This window comes from Gallinula chloropus, assembly GCF_964237585.1.
Source record: "Gallinula chloropus genome assembly, chromosome: 1".
In the NCBI taxonomy this organism is placed as follows: Eukaryota; Metazoa; Chordata; class Aves; order Gruiformes; family Rallidae; genus Gallinula; species Gallinula chloropus.
In genome coordinates this window covers 116,168,694-116,183,935 of record NC_140085.1, presented here as the reverse complement: position 1 = coordinate 116,183,935, position 15,242 = coordinate 116,168,694, and the positions used below count along the sequence as shown (strand labels likewise).

General features: G+C 45.3%; 1 protein-coding gene across 1 annotated transcript in view; it reads left to right on the top strand.

Moving 5' to 3' along the window:
- Positions 1–5,787: 5,787 nt before the first annotated feature.
- HLCS (holocarboxylase synthetase) overlaps positions 5,788–15,242 on the top strand; it is a gene marked incomplete at its 5' end in the record, with an annotated part of 119,614 nt that continues 110,159 nt past the window's right edge. Inside the window, 3 exons of the mRNA XM_084265037.1 lie at positions 5,788–6,018; positions 9,372–9,524; positions 13,462–13,624. Of these exons, the coding sequence (XP_084121163.1) occupies positions 5,788–6,018; positions 9,372–9,524; positions 13,462–13,624 (547 nt within the window). The remainder of the gene's footprint in view (positions 6,019–9,371; positions 9,525–13,461; positions 13,625–15,242) is intronic.

The window sequence follows — 15,242 nt, the reverse complement described above, 5'->3', positions numbered from 1 at the left end:
GGCCACCTTTGGGAGCCATCCCACATGGCCTGTCTGAAGAGCTCAGGCTAGTCTGAGGCTGGCCTTTCCCTCCCACTGCTGGTGGGGTGGGGAGGAAGGTTTTCCAAGCTTGCAGGCAGAAATTAAAAATTTAGCCTATTCACTGTCTTCAGGGTTTTTCAAATTCTTTTTATACAGTTTTGTGTTCCTGGGTGTGTGTTCAGTATCTTGCAACATAGAATCATAGAACATCCTGATTTGGAAGGGACCCATAAGGATCATTGAGTCCAACTCCTGGCTCCACACAGGGCCAGCCAAGTCAGAGCATTGGACTGAGCGCATTGTCCAGATGCCTCTTGAATTCAGTCAAGCTCAGTGCTGTGACCACTTCCCTGGGTCAAAGTTCCACTGCCTGACCACCCTCTAAGTAAAGAACCTCTTCCTAATGTCCAGCCTAAACCTCCCCTGTCACAGCTTCATGCCTTTCCCTCGGGTTCTGTTGCTGGTCACCAAAGAGAGGAGATCAGCGCCTGCCCCTTTGCTCCTCCTCCTCTGGAAACCTTTGGCTGTGATGAGGTCTCCCCTCAGCCTCCTCTTCTCCAGGCTGAATAAACCAAGGGACTTCAGCCTCTCCTTGTAAGTCTTCCCCTCCAGACCCTTCACCATCCTCATTGCCCTTCTCTGGAAACTCTCCAGTATCTTTTTGTCCCTCTTGTACTGTGGCACCCAAAACTGCACACAGTGCTCAAGGTGAGGCTGCACCAGCACAGTGTAGAGTGGGACAATCACCTCCCTGGGCCGGCTGGCCATGCCATGCTTGATGCACCCCAGGACACAGTTGGCTCTCTTGGCTGCCTGGGCACACTGCTGGCTCATGTTTAACTTGCTGTCGACCATGATCCCCCAAATCCCTCTCAGCATGACTGGCCTCTAGTGTCTGATCCCACAGTCTGTGTGTGCAGCCAGGGTTGCCCCTTCCCAGGTAGAGAACTCAGCACTTGCCCTTGTTAAACTTCATGCTGTTGGTGACTGCCCAGCTCTTTAATCTGCCCAGGTCTCTCTGCAAGGCTTCTCCACCCTCAGTGGAGTCAACAGCTCCTGCTAGTTTGGTGTCATCTGCAAATTTACTTAAGACAGCCTCTCATCCTTTGTCCAGGTCATTTATGAAAACATTAAAAATCACTACACCTAAAACTGAACCGTGGGGACTTCTACTAGTGACTGGCTGCCAGCCAGACGTAACCCCATTTACTGTCACCCTCTGGGCCCAACCCTTCAGCCAACTGCCCACCCAATGCATTATGGCTTTGTCTAGTTGTGTGCTGGGCATTTTGTCATCGAAAGCCTTACTGAAATCTCAAAAATAACGTCAACTGGTTTCCCTTGGTCAACCAGCTGGACAACCTTGTTGTAAAAGGAAATCAGATTGGATAGCCAGGACCTTCCTCTTCTGAACCCGTGTTGGCTGTGATCAATGACTGTGTTGTCCTTTAGGTGTTTTTCAGTAACTCCCAGTATGATTTTCTCCATAATTTTACCAGGCACTGAGGTGAGACTGACAGATCTGTAATTACCAGGGTCTTCCTTCTTACCCTTCTTGGGACAATGTTTACCAGCTTTCAGTCAACTGGGACCTTGCCAGATTCCCAAGACTGCTGAAAAATGATTGAGAGAGGTCTCACAATGTCATCAGCCAGCTCCCTGAGTACCCTGGGATGAATCCCATCGGGGCCCATGGGCCTACATGGATCCAGGTGGACCAGCAAATCACCCACAAGTTCAGGGTTCACTATGAATTTATCATTACCACAGTCATGGTCCTCCAACTTGAGGCAACTGGAGTCCCAGAGCCCTTTGACTGTGTTGAAGACAGAGGTAAAGGAGGTGTTAAACATCTCTGCTTCGTCTATGTCCCTGTTAGTAAGGTGACCTTTCTCATTGAGTAATGGACCAATGTTCCCTCCGGTCCTTCTCTTGCTGTTAATGTATTTGAAAACCCCCTTTTTTTTTGTCTGCCACAGTATTGGTCAGCCTCAGCTCTAAGTGAGCTCTGGCCACACAAATTTTCTCCCTATAAAGGCAAACTGCCTCCCTGTAATCCTCCCACATTGCCTGACCCTGCTTCCGCTTTTCACACTTTCTTTTCCCACGTAAGCTCTAGAAGGTCTCTGTTCAGCCAAGCCAGCCTCTTGCCCCACCTGCTTGATTTCTGTTGTTTTGGAATCGCCTGTTCCTGAGCTTTCAGAAGGTGACCAGTGTTGATGGGCCCTGATGCCTTCAAAAGCAGTTTCCCGTCTTTCTGTAATCTTTTCTCTATGACAAAATCCCAAGTGTTCTGGGAAGCCTGGGGGTTAATATTATTCACTATTTCTTTCCAAGGTTTCCTTCCACCCTCCTTTAAGGAGGAACTGATTGACATAGTTATTTTAAAATACTTGTTTTAGTAAATTTCCTGGTGCATGCAAGGCCTTGGCTTTGTGATAATAAAAAAGAGAATGTTTCCCGATCTAAAACTCTTAATCTTTTAATCAGAGCTTGTCCTGTCTAAGTCTGTGCTACACTACAATAGAAAACCTACAGCAACTTTATGGCTTCAAAAGATTTTAATTGACAGTGTGCCAAAACACACAGAAACTTGTGTTTAAATTGTGACTGGTTCTGCCTTTATATCGTTCTGGTTTAGATTCCCTTGCATCATGAAGTTTTGATCCAGTTTTCTCATGTACTCATAAAAGCATTTCCAGGGAAAGGGAACCTTAAAAGCAAAAAGGATCATAAAATAGTTGACTGCATTTGATGCCACAACAGGATTAAGCAAAGCATGTTGCTGATCATGCAAAGGTTATATAAACAGTTGTGTTTCATGGTGTGCTCTGAAGGTCAGCAATGTATGCACTGTTGAACTTCATAGAGAAAGTGAATTCCAAAGCTGAGAGCCTTCTTTGGAGGTTGCATACTTTGCTTGTTTTCTTTCATTTGATGTGTCTGGGTAAGTATTTTGACTTCCTGCATAAGATGAAGTCACACAAAGGAACAGTGTATAAGGCCAAGTTACAGCCAGCAGAGACTTCCTCTCTGTGTAGAATATGCACAGGACACAGCTGCAACAAGAGGCTGGTATTTCTTAAGCTTGAGATGGATAAGGAGAATTATTTACCTTATTTGACTGTCCAACTGAATTTGTCACCTGTTTCTGCCATGTGTTCTGGAAACCATCTAACCACGTTGGATAAGCTGCTGCTGGGAGTGCAGCTTTAAGGAAGTGTCTGTCATAGTACTGGTAGTGGCTTGCTCTTTTTCCATATCGATACCCTCTCCATGTGCAGGGCCAATTTGTCCCTTGTTTATCTACTGTGGTAATGTGTTGTTACTGGAGTTCTTATTTAGGAAATTGCTCTCTTAGAATACCTATTTTAGTCAATTTCCAAGCGTGTACAAGGCCCTGAGTTCAAAATAATAAAAAAGAACGTGGCTTCATGCCCTGCTCAGGAAACGATTGTCATGCATCAGTCAGCTGCAATTTTAGTGTTGATGTCAGCTGCTTTCTTCTAGCCTTCATGCATTTTTCCTCTTGCCTTTTTTTCCCATGCACACACTCAATGTCTGCTAGGAACAGACTGATACAAGAGGTTTCTTCACAGAGCTCAATGTTGTGCTCCCTCCCATATTGAATAGAGAAATTACTTAATAACTTTCTTCCATGGATGTACTAGAGGAGTAATTGCTACCTCTGTTGCATCTGCTGTAGTGGCAAGTGGGGTTTGCAGCACACATGGCACATGTTAATCCTTCAGTTTTATTCTCAGACAGGCTGTTCTTCACTCCAGCTTCGATGACCAGCCCTGCTGAGACCTGACTTCATCTTTCCTGTTTGGTGAAACACACGAATCTGCTGAAATGGAATGTGTCTGTTTGTGCCTGCTTTGCCCTCTGGTGGCTATGCTGGAACAGGTATGGGACCTGGTGACCAGTGTCTTCATCTTGTCCTGTGATGGAGGGAATACTCCTCCTCCAGGGTACTAAGGACCCTTAAATAAGGTCAAGTGGTGGGTGAGGCTGTTTCTGAGGAAGATGAGATCCTTCCCCATTGCTGCACAGAAACAAGCAATGAATTGTTTGGGTCTCACCATTTTGCTTACTAGGTATATATTTTTCATAGAATCATAGAATCACAGAACAGTTTGGGTATGGTGGGACCTCAAAGATCTTCTAGCTCAAAACCCCTACTGTGGGCAGGGACACCCTGCACCAGACCAGGTTGTCCAGAGCCCCATCCAACCTGGCCTTGAACACTGCCAGGGAGGGGGCAGCCACAGCTTCTCTGGGCAGCCTGTGCCAGTGCATCATCATCTTCACAGCAAAGAATTTTTTTCTAATAGCTAGTCTGAATCCACCCTCCTTCAACTTAAAGCCACTGTCCCTTGTGCTGTTGCTATATGCACTTGTAAACAGTCCCTCTCCAGCAGCCCTACTTTAGGTGCTAGAAGGCTGCAGTAAAGTCTCCCGAGAGCCTTTGCTTCTTGGGGCTGAACAAGACGAACTCTCTCTGCCTTTCTTCATAGGAGAGGTGCTACAGCATCATCTTTGTGGCCCTCTTCTGGACACACTCCAATAGTTCCATGTCCTTCTTACATTGGGGTCTTCAGAGCTGGAAGCAGCACTCTAGGTGGGGTTTCACGAGAGCGGAGGGGCAGAATTGCCTCCCTTGACCTACTGCTCACACTGTTTTTGAGGGAGCCCAGGATGTGGTTGGCAAAATACGTTTCTTGCCTAGTGGCAAGGTCAAATGCAGCTGATGGGACAGCAAACCTGTCTCTATGGTGGAAAAGCGAATTCAGTTCTCTGCACTGCATCCACATGGAGATGGCATTGTGTGTGACATGCAGCACTGAAGGGCAGGTCCCACACCCCTTGATCACAACATGGAACTGCTGCATTCATCAAAAAATGTTGTCCCTCAGGGCAGCACTGGCTTTGGAGAGCAGAATCACAGAATCATAGAATGGTCTGGGTTGGAAGGGAGCCCAAGAATCATAGAGTTCCAACCTCCCTGCCACAGGCAGGGCCACCAACCTCCAGGCCTGGATCTACACAAGGCTGCCCAGGGCCCCATCCAACCTGGCCTTGAACACCTCCAGGGATGGGGCACCCACCACTTCTCTGGGCAGCCTGTTCCAGCACCTCACCACTCTCTCTGTAAAAAACTTCCCCTTAATATCTAATCTAAACCTTCCTTCCTTTAGTTTTAATCCATTCCCCCTTGTCCTGCCATTATCTACCCTTTTAAAAAGCTGATTCCCCTCCTATTTATGTGCAATGAGGTCCCCCTTCTCTTGAGAAGCTGCAGGACTCCCCAGGGAACCAAGCTGCAGGGCCTGGGGGGTGGGTGGGAGGACACACGCTGCTTCTCCTCACGTCAGAGCCTGGGGACAGCTAAGCGGCGCCAGAAGACAACTCCCCAGGCGGGCCCTTTGTAACAGTTTGTTATCTTTACGCGTTGTTTCAAAGCAGGGGTTTTATTTCCCGCAGCACCAGCCGGCCCTTCGCGCCCGCCCCGCCAGGCCCTGTCCGGCCGAGGGCGGAGCCAGCTGCCTCAGCGGGCCGCGGCGGGAGTTGAGAGGGGCGGGGCGCCCAGCGCGCGAGGCCGCCAGCCAATCAGAATGGCCTCCCGGCTGGCTCAACCGGCTGGCTCCTTTCTCTTTGGCGAGGGCGGGGCGGGGGTTTCCCTCCTCGGCCGTTCGGCGGTTGCCTGCCGCTGGGAGGCGGGGCTGCCGGCGGGGCGGGGCGGGGCGGGGCGCCCAGCGCGCCATGCTGATCACGTTGTGCTACCTCTATTTATGGGCACGCTGGGGGCCTCGCTCGGCCGCCCTCATCCGTCGCACCGTATGCCGGCTGCACCGCTCCAGCTGCTCCTTCACCTTCTGCTGCTGCGACGGCCCCTCGGAGGCTCCGGCTCGGCAGCCGCGCGGGCTCTTGTCGCCCGAGGAGCGCGTCTGCCTCAGGATAGGGAACAAAGTCTTCTTCACGGACGAAGCGCAGGTACCCCCCCCGAGCCGTGGGGCTGGAGGCCCGGGAGGCGCTCACGCCCGGCGGGACCAGAGCCCTTCTGTGTCACCGTGGCAACGGCGAGCCTCTTTCCCCGCCGGGCCCCGGCGGAACTGCGCGGCCGCCTCTTCCCTTCCCACCTCGGCGCCTGGGCACGCCTCCCGCGGCCGTGGGGGAGCGGGGGACCGGGCTTGCGTGGCGCTTCCCCCGGCGGTAGCGGCTGAGGCGGCGGAGCCCGGCGGGAAATGGGAGCGGCCGTTGCGGGGCTTGGGGGGGGGCTGCGCTTTCCCTGTCGGTGCGGCAGGGAGCTTGTCAGCGCTGGGGATTGGGGAAATAGCTCGCGTAGCCTCTCAGGCCTGTGGCAGCCCTCCTCCTCCTCGGGGGAAAGGCATAGGGAGCTGCTTTGGTAGCACAGCCCTGGTGCAGCTGTAGCCGCCGCTCTGGGCTGAGGAGCGGGTTTCGCTGCGTGTGTGTGAGGCGCGGCGTTGTGAGTGCGGCTGTGGCAACAGGCGTGCCGGGCTGGGGCCGCTCGGTAGCGTTTCCGTGTCAGCAGCGCGCTCTGAGCCCACACGGGGCTTCAGGCTGAAGGTGGATCCGTGCGCTTGGGGTTTGTGTCAGAGACTGGAGACGCGGCAGAATCCGTCATGGAGACGGGAGTTGAGCTTTCCGGTATGGAGAAGCGGGCGCATCGTCTCCTGGTGCCGGATGCTGGAGGAACACGGCATGGAAAAAAAAATTAAGTCTTAAAATCGCCTTTTTTTTTATTTATTGCAAACGAACAGAGAGAGAGGAGGGTGGGGAGAGGCTGTGGCAATGGGAAAATACCGTGCCCGATCGATTTTCGCTTGCTATCTCAAGAAGTAAAACCGAAAGTGAACTCCTGACTTCCAGAGTTCGAAGTGGAGCTGCTCTGGCATGTGCCTCCCCTGCCCCCGAGTCATCTGTGTGATGTAAATGAATGCTCTATTTGTCAGTATATACCACAATTCGTGTGGATAAGAATCGTCTTTATCTCCTTTTTGCTGATGTTCATATCTGTGTGGGAATCCTCTCAGTTTTTACGCGTTTTACTTCAATGGGTAACTGAAAGCTGGAGCACGTTTCTGAAGCGTGTAGCCGGCTAAGTGCTGCTTCTTTGAGAAGCAGAGAAGCTTTTGGTGAGTGAAGTGTGAAGAAGATGTTTTCAGTGCAACGAAAACTACAAGTGCTAATGGAGATGTTCAAAAGCCATCTTTTTGCTATCTAATGAGCAGATAATTTCATACTTAAAAGCTATGGTGACAACCTCAGAATCTGCCACAGGAAAGGTAAATACTTGGTTCACATTTCAGTGAAGCTCTTAAAAACAAACCCAAATCACCACCCATGTGTTTAGAGGAGCTAGGCCTCAATTGGCCTGGGTTATTGTTTTGTAAATCATATTTCCACCAATTTGTGCTGTTCTTCGTTCCACTTGTGCTCATTTCTGAAATAGCTTCTCCTTGGTCCTTGCACAGTAAACACATTTTTTTCTGTCTGCAATGTTATACATGCAGACAGGCTTTATAAGTCTGTCAGTTTATTTGTGTTTATTGGAAGTTGGGAAGCCCTCTAGGGAATTGTAGTTTAGCCTGCAGTTTGATGTAAAGTCAGTGTTATTTACAAAACAAATATATTTTGAGTAATGTATGTATTGAAACTTACCACTTGATAGAAGGGCTCTGATACGGCTGCATTAACGATAAAGGCAGCATCACTGGAGAGCTTTCCACATAGTCTATGAACACTGGAGAGAAAAAGGTTAACTTTGCAATTTTTTTTGGCTTCTAGGAAGCTAGCCGAACTACCTTGCTTTCTGAGTAGGTATAACTGCCTCTGAAATGTGATCAGTGACTTCCTTAAGATAAGATACCAGAAAGTCATAAATCGTAACCTTTAAAGGCTTTCTTGTGTGATATCTTTATTATCTTAGGCATACAATGTAATTATAGAGCTTCATGAGTTCAGTGCACTTTCCTGTGGAAAGTAGCGGTGTTTACTCTTGTAGCATCTGTGTAGCAAAGCCAGTTTGATGGGCAGTCGATCCCCATTATCCCCATAGACAGCATTGTGTGATTTCATGTCATCTGTGGAGTAGTGCTGTAGGGGAGTTCTCTTTTGTTTCCTCATAAAATTACTGAAGGTGTGAAAAGCATGTTGTTCTAGTATTGTAGTAGCAAAGTATCTGTTTCTATTGAAAATTAAGTTCGATACAGTATATATAAAAGTTGGTGTAATATGGTGTGGGATCAGATTATATATGGAGAGCCTTTGAGGTTCTTCGAACTGTTCTCTGGTCTACTCATTCCAGCTATTGAGCTTTATTTGCTCATTTATGAGGAAGAGAGTTGGAATCATTTTTATAATTTAATGAAGGGTATTTCTGTACAGTGGTCTGTTAAGTGGATAAGCTACCTTACGGACAGATGTATTTTGAAAGAGTTAATTCTTTCACTATAAACTTACTTATATACTGACTGAGTAATGTTGCTGCAAATGCACAAGGACTTGATATATTAAAGAAAGATATACCCACTTATTTCAAATTTTAAAAAGGTTTTTAAAGAATTTGTCCTGAGGTTATACACATCCACAAAATGCAACTGTCATAATTGTAACTGGCTTTACAGAGAAAGTCCTGAAACTTTGTAAGTTGGTACTAAAAAATGATACCTGTGTAGTATATAGAGTTCTTGTGTCACTGGTGACTTGCAGGTTGGTTGGTCTTTTTGGCAGATGGATGCAGAGAGAGTGTATGTGCCATAGCAGTGGGACTGCGTGTTTCCCGAGAGGTTGTTACCCAGCCAGAATGAATTCTGCTGGGACTACTGTCCAGTCAGTGGGGGTGCAGTGACTGACCAGGCAGGCTGTGTGCTGTGGCTGCTTTCTCAGTCCCTGCCAAGTAGCAGGCAGTGTGTTTGAGCCATTGAGACAGCCAGGCCATGGGTTTATGTAGTCAGGGCACAAGAGGGAAGGGAAGAAGAGGCAGGGTGAACCGTGGCTGGAATAGGAGAGGAGGATCTGGTTGAATGAGGGGTGTTGCCAGTGGCAAACGGCCCACAACAGTCAGTGCCAACTGCATAGTGGTCTTGTGACCCACTTAATTGTGCACTCTTGAATTGGCTTAAATGCTTAGTTGTCACTTTTAGTTTTACTTCTGATGTGTTTCTGCTTAATGGTTCAGACTTCTACCTTTTTATTTCTTACAGGGACTGTGGAATGGTGGAGGCTGAAGGGTTTTAGATTTGAATTTAGGCTGGGCATAATAAAATAACTATTAAATCAAATGCTTGGTATACAGACTTACTGTTCTTTCCCATCTCTTTCAGTTCCTTGATGACTTAAACAGGTGGAGTCTGCTTCTCATTTCTCCATTTATTTATCCTGATAAGTTACTTAAAACAGAACGTATAGCTTTTGTGACAGAAAGCATTTCAGCTCAGACAGGTAATTTGGAGAAAGTACCTGGCTCTTCAAAAGAGGTAAGTAGTTCTCTGTGTTTCTTGCATAGAAAGTAGCACAGGTCAATTGGTAGGTATAAACCAAAAACACTAGAAAGAAAAAAATCAATGGCAGAGATTTTTTTTTTAGGGTTAATATTATTACTTGGAATAGAAAAGTGATCTCTTAATTGAAAAGAATAACTGTTAATACTCTAGTTCTACTGTATGGTCTGGATGGACCCACAGGCATTCTATTAAGACTTTTAGTAGCATGCTTCTCTGGCTGTGGATAGGAACTACAGAGTTCTATTGTGACTTCGAGTAAGTGTTGCAGTTTTGTGAGGCTGTGCTGCTGAGACAGGTTTTTTAAGCAGCAGTTAGTTTCCTGCCAGCCTAAACTATAAACAACGAGCAATTCAAGGCCAAAGTCGCGGCCTGAGATACAGTGAAGCACCTCTGAGAATCACATACAGGAGAAAACAACCCGGAGGCAGCTGCATTTTGCGAGCAGGGGGAAGAAGGGAGCAAGACCATGGCTAAAGGGAAGTCTGCTTAGGATGGAGGGGTGGGGGGAAGGTGCTACCGAGAACCTCATCTTCCCCAGTCCCTGCCCCCCCCTGTACTGCAAACAGGGGGGAAGAAGGGAGCATAATCCTGACTGAAGTCTGCTAAGAAGGGAACGGTGGGGGGTTAGAAGTGTTTTAAGATCTGGTTGTACACTCAACTCCGGTTTCTTCACTGTTCTTTGTAGTTGTAGTGTAATAAAGTAGAGTAGTTTTTCTCTTCTTCACTTTGTGTTGAGTCTGTTTTGCCAACATTGATGCCAGAGTGATCTCTCCCTGTCCTTATTTTGACTCCTGAGCCTCTTAATATATAATTTCTCCCCTGTCCAACTAAGAAGGGGAATAATAGACTGAATTTGGTGGGCATCTGGCCTCCAGCCAGGGCTAAACCAAGACAATAAGTAATGTAGTTAGATATGCTGAATAAGAGGGAAAAAGAAGTGCCTGAAAGCTGTCATGCGAAGGCAGATCAGAAAACCATTTAGCTCAGTATCCTGTCTCTGAGCCTGGCTAAAACAAATACCTTTGTAAGTTTATACAGAGCAAGTGTGTGTTAGGATTTCTATAAGGCTCTTCCAGCCTCTAACTATGTTGTTGTGAAAAGCTGTAATTGAAATAAAAGGAAGCTTCCAAGAGAGACTTATCTGATTTATAAGTACAAGTATTGCAAGTTTGGATAATGTTTTCAGACTGCAGAAGTAAGGCCAAACCCAAGCTTTTCATCTCTGCTTTTCCATAAAATGCAGCAGGGGAATAGCAGTACTTCTTGATTGGAATTGAAATTTGTTTTTGTAAATTGTGTTTCTTTTAATGCGTAATACTTACAAAATGTTACTGAGGCATCCAAAGATACAAAATTAAACTAGTACTGAAATCCTTATGGCAAGCATATTTACAGAAGTTTGATGTAAATTTGTACCTAGAAATCTAGTGTTTTCTCAACTACTGCACTGGAAGTCTGAAGGTGTGGATTAAAAAAATGGTGTTCTAAAATTTGAATTACTGAATGTATAGCATCTCTAAACAAATTATGCATCAAAAAGTATCCAGGCCCTATCAAAAGCTATTATAAACTTGAGATAATGTCTCTGTCCCCCACACTATTTCCTTGCATGAGGAATGCTTGCTGCTTAGGCAGCTTGGGTGCAGGTCTGGATGGTGAGAGAGATTGTAACCCAGAGTAAAAGAAGCTTACCTTGCAGGGAAGAAAAAGCTTTTAAGCAGTGCAGTTTGTCATAGTTCCTTCCTGAGGCAGTCAGTTGTGTGTGCTGCATGCTATCTGTAGTGAAGAGGGTAGAACGGACCCCATTGCCTATGGGAAAGAGGAGAAATGGCAAGACAGATGTGCCAGGATATCCCTGGGTAGGCAATAATAAAACCTCTGGCCTTGTCACCGGGTACCATGAAATCAACAGAGCCCCCCTCCCATTAAACAGGCTGTGCTTCAAGCTGGACACACAGTCTGGGAGCAGTCCATAAGGTGTCTTCCTGACTGGCCCCTGCTTAGTGCCCTAAATGTCCATCTGTCTTCCTGGCTTTTTGGCATGATGTTTCAAGCTCCTTTTTTGGAGTTAAAGGAAACCTGTCACATGCACAGGTGCTTGCAGCCTGTCTGTTTCCCTGAAGAGGAATGTATGTTTTCCAGGCCACTTGTTCTGGGAAATGATCTTGGAGTCCTCTGTTGGAATGAACAGTGGGATCAGAGTGGTTGGTAAATAGTCTTACCTAACTTGAGTGCAGGAACAGAGGACAGATTTGCAATGGGCACAATTCCAGATTTGTGCCTACAATTAAATTTTTTTAGTAGTTTCACCCTCTGTGTAGGCCTGCCAATTCTGGAACAGAGCATGCTTTCTGACCAACTTGGTCTTTGGCTGCTAGAAGAATGATGTCCAGGTGAAGTGCTACATCAGGCAAAATCATCTTTGTGAAGCTGGAGACACTGAGTGGTTGTTGAGAGCTCTGAAAACTTTTCTGTTCAAGTCTTCTGACCCTGCTTCCACTGCCACACTTCCTTGTGGTGCATAGGCTTGTAAATGTTTTTATTGCCTGGAATCTATCCAGGTGCACCCTACTTATAGGAGATAAGATAGATAAGATACCTGTCTGATTGTACCTGTGGAGTGATGGGCTAACTCAGAAGGTTAAGGAAGACTTTACTTTTTTTGAGAGTTTTACAAAAAAATCAGAGTTGAAGCTCTAGTTTGTTCTTCTGGGGTTTATTGTTTAGTGGAGTTCTTTAATCTTGTTGGGTTTGTTTGCATTTTCTTTAGAATAGAAAATGTTTGCATTCTTTGAGTACACTAATAAGTAATTTGATTGGTGAAGCTCAAAAGCAATACTCTAAGCAGAAGACCAAACCTAAAGAGGAAAAGGACTCCTGTTTTATTTTGTTTGCTTGTTCTTCTGTGTACATGTTGTTTATTGTGAAGTACTTGTAATTCTTCTACCTCTGGCAGCCAGCTGTCAACATAGGCAGGGGCTGTAAAAAGGTTCTTGTGACCTATGATGATGTCTAGACAGAAAAGCCATTCTTTGTAGGGTTTTTTGTGATCTGTGACTGGTTTCTTCTGAAACTGATGTGGACCCAGAAAACAATAGTATAATTATTTATCATGAAGCGCTGGCTCTTTATTTTGTACTCTGATGCATTTGAAAAAGAAATGCTGATTAAAAGCACAAAAGTGAGCTCCAAGGCTTTAATAAAAATATACAGTCAGAAGCTGAAAGCCACATCTTGGAAATAAATACACATAGAACTGTACTTGCAGAATGTGGTAATGCTCTCCTGCTGTTTTCTGTGTTACTTGAAGCTGTTGAAGCCTTGATCTTCAGCAAAGATGTATTTGTACTCCCAGTTTACTTTCAGCACTTAGTGTGAATGTTACTTTGCTTCTCTTGGGACTGAATCTTGTAGTGGGTATGGCTGGCTACATGCCCCTTCCTCAGTAGGTTCTTCTGGTTGTGGTCAGTCTCATGTGCTGACCTTTGTAGTCATGAAAGATGTGCTTTGTGTGAAAGGAACTGTCAACTGAAAGCCTTCTCTAGTTGGCATGTGTTATTTCACAATACCATTAAATGTAGTAGTTTTAAACATATCTGGCATCACAGAAACAAGTCTTAAGAGTGATTCTGCCATTTTGTTATTCTGTGGTCTTAGTAATCACACTATTTTGGAGTACTTTGCTCAAAATTGCTTCCAGTTCTTGGGTTTGCCAGTTGTGCCATTTTGGTTTGATACTGTCCTCCTATGGCTGCACATACTGTTTTACAGACTTCTAATAGCAGAATGCTTTGAGAAGGAAGGGCAGTTTTTATTTGCAATTCATCTTGCAGACTCATAACACTGTTGGTATTTTGATACTTTTCTGTAACATTTTCAAACTGAAATAAGCATATATGCTTCATTCTAGATTGTGAAGTGGTCAGACTGTTGTTCACTGTTGGCCTATAAACCTGGTGAGCCTTATAAGTTAATTGCTGAAGCAAGTGTAGATAACTTCAGTAACCTTGGCATAGCATTCATGGAAGACAGGCTTCAAATGGATAATGGAATGGTGCCACACAAGATTGTTTGTAAGTATCTTCACAATTTCTTCTTGTTTCATGGTTACTTTAGGACTGTGCATGTAGGTTTTTATACCTTTATAAAAACCCGTGCTTTTGTTTTGGCACAATGACTTCTTTTTTGTCATTCTAGGCAGTTGATTACTTTAGCGCTACCATATTTTATAGTGAATCATGTCAGTTACAGAGATCCTTGGAAAGCTAGACTACTTTTTTGTGACTTCACTTTACAGAGCATCTTACAAATGCAATAGAAAAATGGATCCAAAAATGTTTGGAATAAACTCATCTTCAGTACCCCATGATCTACTGTGAATAGTGAACCTCTATGATGAGATCTCCCAAGTATCCAATATGTTCTTTAATCTTTTGCAGATGCATGAATGTTTAAACATCACAAAGGTGGAATTAGAAAATGTTATTTCTGGAAGTTAGATTAAACTTATTTGGAGAAGAAAAATACAGAAGATTTTAGCAAATGTTCTCTTCTCTTCAGCTTCGAAATGAAAGTGTGTTTAAACCTAAACACAGGTTGAGAACAGTTGCTGTAGCCTGAGCATTTTAGTCCTTTAGATCACCAAGAGAAAAGCTCACAGATGATTTCTAGACAGGCAGAGGGAACCGGGGGAAAGAGAGTGGTCGCATTGCCAATTGCATTTTGAATTTTTGGTGGAGATGTATTTCTTTAGGGGGTGATTTTAATGATATCAAAACTGTGACCTATTGTGTCCCTGTTAATTTAATAGTTTCAGATAACGTGGGGTGGGAGTTAGTGGTGAACTCCACAGAGAGGAGAGGAATTAACTTGTTGCACTTGTACCACCCTTCTTATATAGCTTTTTTGTCTGAGTTGTGGGAAGTCCAAGCTTCACTTTCCTTAGCTGTGTGAGATCTGAACTTCTTTTTCCAGCACTGTTCTGAAGTGCTGTAGTAGGTAGTCTGTAAGGTATTGCATAGTTGTGAGCTCTCAGCCGGTGTACAGCTGCACCTTGTTGGTTTTTCTTTTGTTCAGTAACAGTCTAATTTTGTCCTGCTTAGCTGTGTTGATAAAAATAGGTCAGGTAGAACATTAAATATTAGTTAGGGCAACAAAAAACCTCTTCTTCCCTACCCCCCCAGCACCCACAGAAAGAAAAGAAAGTGTGTGTGGGGGGGATGTGTGTGTCAATTTGGGTTCTTTCTTGTGTTTAATTGTGGATTTTTTTCTTTGCTTGATTAGTTTAGCCTTATGTAGATCATTGTGTATTTGCAGAAGTAAGGAAATGATGAAATAAAGAACAGCTCAGAAGGGTGCAAGAGGGTAGGAATATGCTCACAAATGTCTCTGAGGTGAAACTGCCCTGTGGTGGTGTTCTACAAAAATATTCATGCAAGGGGAGGATGGAAGCTGAGTGCCTCAGTCATTTACTTTTCAGAATGCTTCCTGGCTCATCTTGTTTCCCGTACTGTGTGCACATTAGAGCTGTGCAAGGAGAACAGGCTGATAGAGGCATGGGGGCTGGTAGCTGGGAAATGTTCCTGCGATGTGAATATCTTGCTTCAGAATTCTGCTCCGAACTAGGCAAAGGGGATAAAGTTTCAAGGGAATGCAAGTGTTCTGAAGTGAAGAAAGTCATTGAACTTGGGC